Genomic DNA, 13,770 nt, shown 5'->3' on the forward strand with positions numbered 1-13,770 from the left:
CCCTGGCCAGCTCGGTAGACTCAACAGAGAGCATATACTGTCATGCTCACAAGTCTGCAGTGGCTGGGCTCTGGCAGACCTAAGATGGGTTCTGCTGGATTTGCCTCCAGGCTGTAGGTCGGGCCTACATCTGCCCCATATGGCTTCTTGAGACACATTTATCTCATGGCAATAATCAGAAATCCAAGAGGGCAAGTATACTTCAGCCCATCCTCACGAGCATATTTCAAACCTTTTCTTAGGTCAAGTCTTCTAACATCTCATTGGCTGATATCAGTGGCATGAATACACAGGTCACTATAAGGTCACATGACAAAGGGGAAGGGACAGGGAATACAGAGAGATGATGCAATCGGCCACCACGAACAGGCTGAGTCTATCTTGTCACTTAGCCTACAGTCTATTTCTAATCCTCCAAACCCCTCTTCTAGAGGGCATATTTCTGATCTGTCTTACCTTCTATGTCACTCTGGTGTAAAGCCTGCTGCTGCTGCTGCTGCTAAGTCGCTTCAGTCATGTCCAACTCCGTGGGACCCCATAGACAGCAGCCCACCAGGCTCCCCCGTCCCTGGGATTCTCCAGGCAAGAACACTGGAGTGGGTTGCCATTTCCTTCTCCAACGCATGTAACTGAAAAATGAAAGTGAAGTCACTCAGTCGTGTCTGACTCTTAGCGATCCCATGGACTGTAGCCCACCAGGCTCCTCCATCCATGGGATTTTCCAGGCAAGAGTACTGGAGTGGGGTGCCATTGCCTTCTCCGGTAAAGCCTAATAGACCACTAATCTTTTCAGTAGATAACTGAGAGATTGTGGCAGTCAGTGGAGGAATAATAGAAAAGAGAGAAGAACAAGCCTGGTAGGACGAGTTGTAAGCACAATTGAGAAGGGCAGGAATGCTGTGAGTGGAGTTGTGTTGCTATTTTCTAGAGCAGAGAGGAGCAATGTGAGAATGTGATAGGGCTTTCTGCATGTAGCAAGCCAAGGCCGCTGATAGAGGGTCTTTGGACAATATACTCAGGTTTCAGTTTAGGGACATATGATCAAAATGAAACAAGTCAGTCTTTAAAGAGATTCTTTTTAGCAAGTGGCTTCCAGTTCAGTTCAGTTCAGTTCAGTCACTCAGTCCTGTCTGACTCTTTGGACCCCATGAATCGCAGCACGCCAGGCCTCCCTGTCCACCACCAACTCCCAGAGTTCACTCAAACTCATGTCCATCGAGTCGGTGATGCCATCCAGCCATCTCATCCTCTGGCGTCCCCTTCTCCTCCTGCCCCCAATCCCTCCCAGCATCAGAGTCTTTTCCAATGAGTTAACTCTTCACATGAGGTGGCCAAAGTATTGGAGTTTCAGCTTCAGCATCAGTCCTTCCAAAGAACACCCAGGACTGATCTCCTTCAGAATGGACTGGTTGGATCTCCTTGCAGTCCAAGGGACTCTCAAGAGTCTTCTCCAACACCACAGTTCAAAAGCATCAATTCTTTGGCGCTCAGCTTTCTTCACAGTCTAACTCTTACATGCATACATGACCACTAGAAAAACCATAGCCTTGACTAGACGGACCTTTGTTGGCGAAGTAATGTCTCTGCTTTTGATTATGCTATCTAGGTTGGTCATAACTTTCCTCCCAAGGAGTGAGCATCTTTTAATTTATGGCTGCAATCACCATCTGCAGTGATTGTGGAGCCCAGAAAAATAAAGTCTGACACTATTTCCACTGTTTCCCCATCTATTTGCCATGAAGTGATGGGACCAGATGCCATGATCTTCGTTTTCTGAATGTTGAGCTTTAGGCCAACTTTTCCACTCTCCTCTTTCACTTTCATCAATTGGCTTCCAAGGATCAGCCAAAACACCCAAAAGAGAGCAGGAGTTAGGACACTCGTTCACCAGATTATTCTTGGTGATTATCATAGCGTCTAGTATACAGCTGCTAATCAATACATAGTTTTTGAATGCATTGATGTATTTAATAGCAAATTTCCCCATCATATTTTGGGTAATATTTTGACCAAGTTTGTAAACACTGGGCCTTGGAAGCCTCATGGGCAGAGGAAGAAAGAACAAACACTTAAGAGAAAAGACTGTTTCTCTCCTTCTTTGTTCATATTCTGTTTCTTGGTTTTTAAAATTAACTTTATTGAGATATAATTTACCTACAATGAAATGTACTCATTTCAGGTGTACAGTTCTGCAATTCTGTATTGTGTACACACATGATATGGAATATTTCCATCACTCTCAGAAGTCCCCTGGTTTCCCTTCCCTGTCAATCTCTGCCCACTCCTGGCCACAGGAGTCAACACAGAGACTGCCTGTTCTGGAATCCCTCAAATAGAATTGTACTGTATGTAGACTACTGTGTCCAGCTTCTCTCACTAGGCTTAGAGTCTATGTGATTTGTCTGTGTGGTTGTATGCCCATTCCTTTTTTTTTTTTTTAATTACTGAATATTATTCCATAGTTAGACATACCACATTGTGTTTATCCATTTACTTGTTGACTGACATTTGTGATTTCCAGTTCTAGGGTATGATGAAGAAAGCTAGCTATGAGCATTACTGAACAAGTCTGTGTGAAGATACATTTTCATTTATCATGGGCAAATGCCTAGAAGTGGAACTTCTGGGTTTTGTGATAAGTAAATGTTTAACTTCATAAGAAACTGTTTTTCCAAGTGGATTTACCATTTTATATTCTCTGTAGCAATGGATGAAATCTCCAGTTGCTCCTCACCCTCTAAACCACTGGTATTACATGTCTTTTAAATCTGATCTGTTCTGAAGGGGGTATCTCTTTCTTTGTTTTAAAAGAAATAAGCAATGTTTGTTGAATGAGTGCAAAAAGCATCTTTACCCCTGTGTTCCTAAATGAGCAAGTTTCTATTTGTAAGACACCTTTCTTTCCTCCGCTGTCTCACACGGACACACACACACACACACCCCACACACACACTCACTCGGGGGCCTTCTGTCATCCTGGGAAATAAAACCATTGTTTCTCGTAGAAAGGGCTTGCTTTCTTAGAAGCACAACAACCGGGTGCTGGGGCTTCAAGACTAGGGCGCTGCAAACTCTCAGGCGCAGCGAGCTTTCCCCAAAGAGCTCTCACTCCAAGCCTCTCAACTGCTCCCTTCTCTACCAATAAATAATAATTGTCTCTTCCAAAGAGCTGGTGTGTGGTCAGCGCTGGAGCGCTCCAGCTCGAGAGGAACGCTGCGGGTTGCCTCTCCGTTCCCTCCCCACGGTTCCATTTTCCACCCCGTTTGGACCCAGAAGCACCCCGGGCTCTGGCGCCCGCTCCTCAGCCAGCCCCCGGGAACCCGGGCCCCCTGACCCCCGGCAGCGCGGGCACCGCGCCACCGGGCACCGGGCATGCTCAGAGGGCGGCGGCGCAGGCGTCGGCTGCAGTGGGGCCCGGGCGCCGGGAGGTGCCGCTGCGTCCACGCTTCCCGGCGCCTGACCCAGCGCGCAAAGTTGGGCTGGAAGCCGCCAGGGGAAGGAGGGACGGAGCGAGCGCGGCGGCGGGGAAAGGGGGCGGGAGGCGGCAGGGGAAGGAGCCGGGCGGGGGGGCGCCGGGCGTGTGTCACTCGCGCGCTCCCTCCGAGTCGGGAGGATGTGCTGAGCGCGGCGCCGGGAGGCGGCGGGGGCCCAGGAGCCGTACCCGGCGGGGGCCGAGGAGCCGTTCCCGGCGGCGGCTGGCAGCCCGGGCTGCCGCTCGGCGGCTCTCCGCCCTCCGAGGCTCCACATCCCGCGTCCCGCCCGGGCATGGCCGGGCGCCTCGCCCCCGCGCGCCCCGGCTGCTGAGTCTCGCGGGAGGCGGTGCGGAGGCCGGGAGGCCGGGGAGGCCGGCGCGGAGCGGAGGCGAGCGCCCCCGGAGCCGGGCAGGAGCCCGCGCCCCGCGCCCCGTCCCTGCCGCGCGCGCCCGGGTCGCCCGGAGCCCCGATGAGCCCTGATGGCCGGGGCACAGCCTGGAGTGCACGCGCTGCAACTCAAGCCGGTGTGCGTGTCCGACAGCCTCAAGAAGGGCACCAAATTCGTCAAGTGGGAGGATGTAAGTGGGGGCGGCCGGCGGGGGCGCGGGCGGCGGGCGGCTCGCGGGGGCGGGGCGGGGGCGAGTTACGCAACGGGCGCCCGGGCGGGCGCGGGGCCTCGGGGCGCGCGACGGCGGCGCTGGGCACACGCTCCTGGGCCCTTAGGTCGGCAGTGGGCGTCCGGGCTGGGTCTGACCGGCGCCCCGTGAGGGTCTGGGATCTTGGGGCCAGTGGAGCAGAAGCGCAGGAGGGGCCGGTGTTGCCGGTGACTGGTCCTGAGAGTTTGGAAAGTGGGGAGGGTGAAGTTGGCACCCGCTGGAAATCGCTGGGATGTGGACAAGTAGCGCCCTTCTCCGCAGGCAGATGCACACCCCGCCCCCGACCGGCACCTCCTTTGGCCCCTTTGGAGAAGGAGCTGCCTCGGAGTCCGAACTGTTGAGTGGTGGCTCACCTCTTAGCGCTTTTCTGGGTGCCCACGCGGCAGAGGCAAGAGGACACGGCGGCCCAGCCGACAGGTGGCTGGTGATGCCAAACTTCAGCTCTGGGCTCCGCAGGGAAGGGCCCAGAGAAGGGTCGGGAGGACGCACCGGGGGAGGGCACAGGAAGTCACTGAGGGGTCAGCGGGGCGCGCTGGGCCTGCAGGCTATGGGAATGCGAGTTTCTGAGAACTGAGCTGGCTGAGTCTTCAGTTCGAAATAGACATAGAACACGAGACATTCCTTCGATTTACCTTTATCTTTTGCCAGGACGGGCAAAAGCCCAGCCCGGATCTCCAGTGACCCTGGACCCTAGGACTTAAAATGAATCCCCCCATTGCTTTCAAACATTTAAATTAATAATTTTGTTGTATACATGGGGATCTTCAGATGGAGAACAATAAGTTCTGAATTTATGTCTTGGGTGTCATTTAAGGTGTCAGTCCTTAGATCCTTGAGCCGCTGGATCAGAGGATAGTTAGGTCCAAATGACTAAGGCATCTCTTAAACAGGAGAAATTATAGGAGAATCTTTTCTTGTTGAAAAGATTTTCCACCTAGTAAATTATAGTCTGTTATTCTCCAGAGTATTTTTCTTTAATCTCCTTAAGACATTTTCCAGTGTCTGAAAACAATTTAAATATTCCAGGTAGAGAATCCAGTTACTTAGCAGAGCTGGTCTGTGTCTGTATTTTATCCATTTGGAAGTGCCAACGGGACTTAAGAGGCTGAGTCCACAGCTTTCCTGAAAGCTCATACCAATTATTAAATGCTGTAGGCAACCTTTTACTATGGACTTTACACCTTTCTCCTCTGTCCTAGTCTAATGACTGGATGTTTTGTATAAATGGAATATAGTAGAATCTAAACAATAAATTCAGCCACAGATGAAAGGCTTTATTTGTGTCAAGGAGAAACAAAGACAATGCAGTTAAACAACAAATAAAACAGTCTTGCTTTTCTGGAGATCCTTAGATAGAGAGATGATGTGATGATGGATTTAGTGAGAAAAAGAATGAAGAGTAGAAGGAAAAGAGAGAGAGAGACTTTGCAGGATAGAGAAGGATATTCCAGTATAAGCTCTGGATTTATTCACAGCCATGTTTTTAAATTCCTTTTAAGTAATGATCCAGAATGTCTTGTTTGGAAGAAAATATGACTGTCACTGGAAGTGACGGTCTTCCCTAGAAACACATTTTGATATATCCAGGTAGATAATTTTTATTATGTGCATTTATGTAACACGTATTTCTTTCTTACCTACTAATGCCAGGCCCTGTACTAGAGCCTGGCGTGATACAGAAAGCGGTAACCCTTCTGCTGACCTTATAGCAGACCTTATAGCCTAGGTGAAGGAGAAAAAATGTTTTCTAGAGGACCAGTGATATAGAGAGTATGAGGGATGCAGGGAGAGTGTTGGAGAGCCTGCTAGTTGAATGCCGCCTGCAGACGCTAAGAAGGGCTCCCTCTGAGCATTGAACAGTGAGTTTCTGGGACAGCCCTGTAGGAGGACTGTGGGGACTAAGGAGAGAGCCGGTGGAATCTCAGATTTTTCAAAGGTGAGAACCCAGGCTGCACGCAGGAGTCAAGTTATCTAGAATGCAATTCAAGTTCCTTGTTTGGTCTTCTTGGTCTCCATGGTGATCTGTGGAGTGAGAGAACCCAGACTTTCTTAGGATGGTTTTTTTCTTCCCTAGTGTCACCCTCTCCTCTTCCCAGTTCATATTTGTTCTTCTGGGATCAAACCAGTTTTGATTATCTGGCTAATTATATTGTATATTCGTGAAACTGTGTGTTGAAGATGATGGAGAACTAGATTTTTCAGTCCATGAGTACCTTCTGATTCTTTTACCAGTCAGCTGTGTGACTTTAGCTTAGTCACTTAACCTCTCTGAATCTTCGGTGTGTTTTGCACAGTCTGAGAATGCTACATTTCCTGTTTCTTCTGAAAGTTGGCAGTAGCTGATAGTGTACTTCTCACACTTGAGCATACTTAAGAAATATCTGTGGAGCTTTATAGGATTCAGACAACTGGGACCCAGCCTCAATTTCTGATTCAGAAGGTCTGAAGTGAGTCTGGGAATCTGCATTTCTCATAGGATCTTGAGAATAGGATCATTTCTCACCAGATCTTGAGATCTGGTGCTACTGGTTTGGGGAACCACACTTTTAAACCACTGAGATAAGATTTGTGGGGACAAAAAAAAAAAAACCGAAACTTGGAAAGTATGGTAGAGAGCATAATCTTGTTGGCTTGCATATATTTCCACTGGTTTGTTGATTTCATTTTATCTCTGTTTGCATTTTGAGAATTCTTCCAACTGTTACCTTTCTGCCTACCTAGGAGGTAGAACAACCTCAGTAACATAATCATGGATAATCTTTTTAGATCTTCTGGGATATTTTAGGAACGGTCTCTGATGCCCAGGTTGACTTAACTCACATTCATGCATTTCTTTTGAATTTCTTACAGTCAATGAAACGTTTTCAGCATTTTCATCTGCTTCTAGTGGGAGTGTTAGAAAAGGAAAGGAAGCAGAGAAGCGTTTTGAGAGGCTGTCTAGTCTGACTTCCTGCCTTTGAGCAGGGGAGGCTGCTGTGTTTTTCCTTTTGGATCTGACTTTGGGAAATACCTGCTGCCCCCTTGCCCCAAGGGTGTGCCCCATCTGCTAATGAAGAAAAGTAAATTCTGGAAATAATTTAAAATACCTCAAATATCTGACCTCACTTAAAAATTGTAAACCCTCTTTGATCTTTAAGAGTGAGGATGGGCAACTCAGAACAGATTTTCAATAACCCATTAGAAAGTTTAATGGTACATTTGGAAATGATGCATTTGGGACTGTTTAGAATTGTGAAGAGACTCTCCCTTGTTCCTTGAGTGGCTAAAGCACCGTAGTCGCCAGTCCTGCTGTCCTGACCCCCATATAGAACAGAAGATGTCACCCAGAGGGTGCAGTGCCCACATAGTCTGTTGGCTACCTACCAATGTCATGGTGAGGCTGTGGACACTCTTAAGGGTGGTAGTTTAAAGCTTTGACACTGGAGTTAACCAATCACAGAAGACAGAAAGTGGGGGTGAAGCTGGAACGGGGTCCTGGAGAGATCCTGTTCCATTAAGTCCAGATATTAACCTTTCTTTTGCCCAATCATGGGAAGGCCTGGGGGTCCCCGGTGTCTCCAGGGACAAATGGAAATATTTCCATGTTTGAACAACTGTTCTTGTTCAGTCTCTAAGTCGTGTTCGACTCTTTGTGACCACATGGACTGCAGCACACCAGGCTTCCCTGTTCATCATCAACTCCTAGAGCTCGCTCAAACTCATGTCCATTGAGTCGGTGATACCATCCAGCCATCTCATCCTCTGTCATCCCCTTCTCCACCTGCCTTCAATCAGGGTCTTTTCTAATGAGTTGGCTCTTCACATCAGATGGCCAAAGTATTGGAGCTTCAGCTTCAGCATCAGTCCTTCCAATGAATCGGTTCATTTCAGTTCAGTCGCTCAGTCATGGCTGACTCTTTGTGACCCCATGGACTGCAGCACTCCAAGCCTCCCTGTCCACCACCAACTCCCAGAGCTTATTCAAACTCATATCCGTTGAGCCAGTGATGCCATCCAACCATCTCATCCTCTGTTGTCCCCTTCTCCTCCTGCCTTCAATCTTTCCCAGCATCAGGGTCTTTTCAAATGAGTCAGTTCTTTGCATCAGGTGGCCATAGTATTGCAGTTTCAGCTTCAGCATCAGTCCTTCTGATGAATATTCAGGACTAACTTCCTTTAGGATGGACTGGTTGGATCGCCTTGCAGTCCAAGGAACTCTCAAGAGTCTTCTCCAACACTATAGTTCAGAAGCATCAATTCTTTGGCGCTCAGCTCTCTCTATAGTTCAACTCTCACATTCATACATGACCACTGGAAAAACCAGAGCTTTGGATATGTGGACCTTTGTCAGCAAAGTGATGTCACTGTCTAGGTTTGTCATAACTTTTCTTCCAAGAGCAAGCATCTTAATTTCATGGCTGCAGTCACCATCCACAGTCATTTTGGAGCCCAAGAAAATAAAGTCTTTCACTGTTTCCATTTTTTCCCTGTTTGCCATGAAATGGTGGGACCAGATGCCATGATCTTACTTTTTGAATGTTGAATTTTAGGCCACTGTTTTCCACTCCCCTCTTTCACTTTCATCAAGAGGCTTTTCAGTGCCTCTTCACTTTCTGCCATTAGGGTGGTATCATCTGCATATGAGGTTGTTGATTTTTCTTCTGGCAATCTTTATTCCAACTTGTGATTCATCCAGCCTGGCACTTCACACAATATACTCTGCATATAAGGTGAATAAGTAGGGTGACAGTATACGGTCTTGACGTACTCCTTTCCCAATTTTGAACCAGTTTGTTGTTCCATGTCCGGTTGTAACTGTTGCTTCTTGACCCGCATGCAGGTTTCTCAGGAGGCAGGGAAGGTGATCTGGTATTCCCATCTCTTAAAGAATTTTCCTCAGTTTTATGTGATCTATACTGTCAAAGGCTTCAGCATAGTCAGTGAAGCAGAAGTAGATGTTTTTCTGGAATTCTCTTGCTTTCTCTATAATCCAGCGGATGTTGGGAATTTGATCTCTGGTTCTTTTGCCTTTTAAAAATCCAGCTTGTACATTTGGAAGTTCTAAGCTCATATACTGTTGAAGCCTAACTTGAAGGATTTTGAGAATTACTTTGCTAGCATGCAAAATGAGTGCAATTGTGCAGTAGTTTGAACATTCTTTGGCATTGCTCTTCTTTGGGATTGGAATGAAAACTGACCCATTCCAGTCCTGAGACCACAGCTGATTTTTCCAAATGCAGCATTTTCCAAAATGCTGGCATATTGAATGCAGCACTTTAACAGCATCACCTTTTAGGATTTTAAATAGCTCAGCTGAACAACGAATAATGGTGTATAGGTATATTTAGTTGAACATCAAGGCCAGGCCTTGCTGTCCAGAGCTTGGCCAGTAGATAAGGAACTAACCTACGGTGGCGACTTGTTTCATCAGTGTTTTGAAAGGATGTACCTTGCTTTTATTTTGCATTTGTATCTGATCAGACTCTGGTGGTAGGAGGTGTGTGTACAGGACTGGGCATTTGAGAGAGGTCTGTGAGATATGAGTTACTTTCCCCATCACAGCTAGGGAATTTGGGAGATTATGAGCTTGACCCCTCTCATTTCTCCATGTTGGACAGGATGTGGAGGAAAAGACAAAGGTTTCCCAGTCCTGGATTTGCCCCAAACTCATCATTTTTGAGTGCACCATTATGCTTTCTAATGGGTCATTGAAAATCTGTTTTCTAAGTTTGCCCATTCTTCCTCTTAAAGATCTGTGTCTTTGTTCCACAAACTTTGGAGCATGGAGGGCTGCTCATTTGATTGTTTCCTTTTCTCTACTCTCACCCTCCAAATTCAGAGCTCAGTTGTGGATGAATAGCTTGATGCATTGCAACTTCATTTTCCTCATGTGTAAGGTGAGGCTTGTAGTATCTCCTGCTGCACAGAGTAGCTGGTACCATTAAAAGAGCAAAGGTACATGCCTTGCTCTGTGTGGTGCCTGACACACAACACTCAATAAAGTATGTTTTAATCTTTATTTTATTTTTTATTAATTTTTATTGGAATATAGTTGCTTTATAATTTTGTGTTTTTACTGCTGTACAGCAAAGTGAATCAGCTTTATGTTTACATATGTTGTTGTTGTTGTTCAGTCACCCAGTTGTGTCCAACTCTTTGTGACCCTGTGGACTGCAGCACATCAGGCCTCCCTGTCCCTCAACATCTCTTGGACTTTGCCCAAGTTCATGGTCATTGCATTGGTGATGCCGTCCAGCCATCTCGTCCTCTGAAACCCTCTTCTCCCCTCGATCTTTCCCAGCATCAGGGACTTTCTCAATGATTACCCCTCCTTTTTTGATTTCCTTCTCATTTAGGTCACCACAAAGCTTTGAGTACAGTTACCTGTGCTATATAGTACGTTCTTAAACCATCTTTTTAAAGTGATGCATACCTACTAAGTCACTTCAGTTGTGTCTGACTTTGTGACCCTGACTGTAGCCCTCCAGGCTTCTCTGTCCATGGAATTCTCCAGGCAAGAATACTGGAATGGGTTGCCATGTCCTTCTTCAGGGATCTTCCCAACCCAGGGGTCGAACCCACGTCTCTGGTGTCTGCTGCATTGGCAGGCAAGTTCTTTACCACTAGTGCCACCTGGGAAGAGTGATGGTCTCCCAATAATCAGAGGGCCGTGAACTCTATCAAGGTGGTCAGTATGTGTTGGATGACAGTTTTATAATCCAAGTGGGAGGAGCTAGACCTTCCTGCCATTTCCTTTAATGTATATTTTGATTCTCATGCTTTATAATTTGAAAAGGAAAAAAAATCCATTTTTTTACCCTTTTAAAAAATGTATTTCAGAGAAATATATAAATGTATAAAAAATATATAAAAATCAGCACTCTATCTCTTTAAAGCAAGTCAATTTCCAAAGTGTTCTAAATTTTTATTTCTACTTAAAAACCTTAATATATACCCCCCCACACCCACACACAGAATAAGTACACAGGTTTGATGCCTGGAAAGGGGAGGAAACAGTGAACAATATTCTTGTGATTTAGCAAGAAAAAGTTATATATTAATAGATACATGTAAATCTCGCATTGTACATTGTATGTCACAAGAGTAATCTGACATTGGAAAGTCATAATTGCTAGACTGGGTACATTGTTTGGGAAAAAGGCTGAAGAACTGAAGCAAGTAACGCCCTCTCCTTTCTACACCACTCTGCCCTCTGCACCAGAAAACCCACAGCTAAAACAGGTAATGATAATAAAAAACCTTAGTAGTATATCGTGCTTTTCCCAACATCCTACACAAAAGCTCAGTTAGAACTTTCGGATTATGTAGAATCTGAAGTTTGCAGTTTCCAAAGCGGTGACAAGATGATACTGACGATATTAATGAGGAAGGAGATGGGAAGGTTTCTGAGGTGGGAAGTCAGCAGCATTCACTTGGAGCGAGCTGCCTGAGAGAAAGGGAGAAACAGTGCTGGTCGGCAGATTGTGGATCCAAAGGTAGCCCCAGAGGGCTGGCAGGTGCCCTCTCAGGGAAAGTTGCTCAGTTGTGTCCGACTCTTTGCGACCCCATGAAAAGTCCATGGGGTCTCCAGGAAAACTCTCCAGGCCAGAACACTGGAGTGGACAGCCTTTCCCTTCTCCAGGGAATCTTCCCAACCCAGGGGTCAAGTCCAGGTCTCCCACATCGTGGGCAGATCCTTTACCAGCTGAACCACAAGGGAAGCCCTCTCAACTTAAATATGCTCAGATACGTCCGCTTTTCATTTCCAAAGAGCTTTTGTGACTTTCTCATTGACAGTGATTACTGCAGCCTTAAGTGTAAGAATATCACTTTTCCATAGTGAACCAATAAACCTATTTCAAGCTGTTGATCAGAGTGTAACATTCATGAAGTTAAACTTGCAAACCTTGTGTCCAGCTGGATCAGTTTTCACCAAATGAATGCTGTGATCAGCACCAGATCGAGATAAACTGCTTTGCCAGCCCTCACCTACGAGGTCCTGAGTGCTGCCTTCCAGCCCCCTATACCCACTCCTCTGACTTATAGCTCTATAGGTTGCTGTTGCTTCCCTTTGATCTAAGAAAGCTATTTTCTTTTTATTTTCAATGAAAACAAAAACCTAAAGCACTTTTATTACTGCTTTAGGACCTTCTTCAGCAATAACAAAAATGACTTATCCTGGGTTTAGATGGACCTTGATTAGATCCTTATCTATCTGTCCTAAAGTCTGGGAAGTGAAGCAGGTAAATGCCCCCTGGAGAAAACAGTTAAACAAAACTCTGGTAATTGAGCAAAGAAATATAATGCCTACAGGTTTTTATTGGCATAGCAAAGCATAGTAGTAGAGTGCTGTTTCTGGAATGTGTTTTTCTCTAGTAGTTTTTCTCTTATCTTCCCTGACCTGATATTCCCATCTGTGGCACATTAGGATAATTTACCCTGGCTATTAGCGTATCTCCAATCCTTCCCAGGAAAGTTTTATCCTATCAGTAAATACCTTCAAATGATGTTTACCTGCAATGACTGTTTAAATGGGCCAGGAACAGTTTGCTTTTTTTATATCAAGCTTCGTTATCTATGGTTAGGTGTTTCTTATCAGGATCATTTAACTTTATCATGAACAAGGAGTGCTGGTAGAAAATGGAATGGGATTGATTGTGAATTGTTAACTAACACTCTGGGTCTCCACCTAAATGACAAATCTTTTGTAACTGAAGGCCTTAGTTTTCCTGTTACTGGAGCTAATAGAAGGTCTATTCAGGCTTTGGATCCTATTGTAAATTCCATCTGCTCAGATAGATTTCATAATGCTCCCCTTTCCCCATCTATTCCTTATCAGACCCCACAATCAGAGCCAGTGCCCCTGTATTGCGCTAAGGTAAGGAACTAGGACGTGTTTCTGAGATTTACACATGAGACCCTGAGGATGCCATCGATTTCTGTAATTAAAAAAAAAAAGTAAATGAAATAGAATATAAAGAAAGCTAGACTCTTGGAGAATTCTTCAGGTTCCCCTCTGACCACTTTGTGCTCTGAGATTTGATTTTATTATTTTCTTCACATATTATTTTCAATTTGGGGAAACTTTTATTTTGTTTTTGTTTTTTTTTCTGAAAAATGCTGAAATATAATTGATGTTGATTAAATCTATATGCATTTATCAAGAAACAAAATTATTATCAATGGAGAAACATTATTATATAAAATTTTGAAAAATTTAGTGTTAAAGGGCAATTAAAAGCATCCTACATATGGTTTTCAAGGATTCTTTTTTTTTTTCCTTCTTAATTCCAAATGTGTGTGTGTGTGTGTGTTAAGTCACTTTAGTTGTGTCTGACTCTTTGTGATCCTATGGACTATAGCTTGGCAGGCTCCTCTGTCCATGGGATTCTCCAGACAAGAATACTGGAGTGGATTGCCATTTCCTCCTCCAGGGGATCTTCCTGATCAGGATTGAACCTGTGTCTCCTGCATTGGCAGGCGGGTTCTTTACCACTAGCACCACCTGAGAAGCCCAATTCCAAGTATGCTTTTCTTTACTGTTATTTTTAAATAGGAATATAAGTGCTTTACAATATGTGTTTTTGCTATATAATGACGTGAATCAAATATACATATATCCCCTCCCTCTTGAGCAAGGACGTTTTTACTTCACAATATTT

General features: G+C 45.4%; 1 protein-coding gene across 2 annotated transcripts in view; it reads left to right on the forward strand.

Annotated features, from left to right (window-relative positions):
• Positions 1 to 3,583: 3,583 nt before the first annotated feature.
• PLCB1 (phospholipase C beta 1) overlaps positions 3,584 to 13,770 on the forward strand; it is an 856,639-nt gene continuing 846,452 nt past the window's right edge. Inside the window, exon 1 of one of the 2 annotated variants that reach the window (XM_019972864.2) lies at positions 3,584 to 4,051. In XM_019972864.2, coding sequence (XP_019828423.2) covers positions 3,953 to 4,051 — 99 coding nt within the window. In that variant the 5' untranslated portion in view covers positions 3,584 to 3,952. The remainder of the gene's footprint in view (positions 4,052 to 13,770) is intronic. The other variant, XM_070801935.1, reaches the window with a different exon arrangement.

The sequence above is a fragment of the Bos indicus genome, chromosome 13 (genome assembly GCF_029378745.1).
Source record: "Bos indicus isolate NIAB-ARS_2022 breed Sahiwal x Tharparkar chromosome 13, NIAB-ARS_B.indTharparkar_mat_pri_1.0, whole genome shotgun sequence".
NCBI lineage: Eukaryota > Metazoa > Chordata > Mammalia > Artiodactyla > Bovidae > Bos > Bos indicus.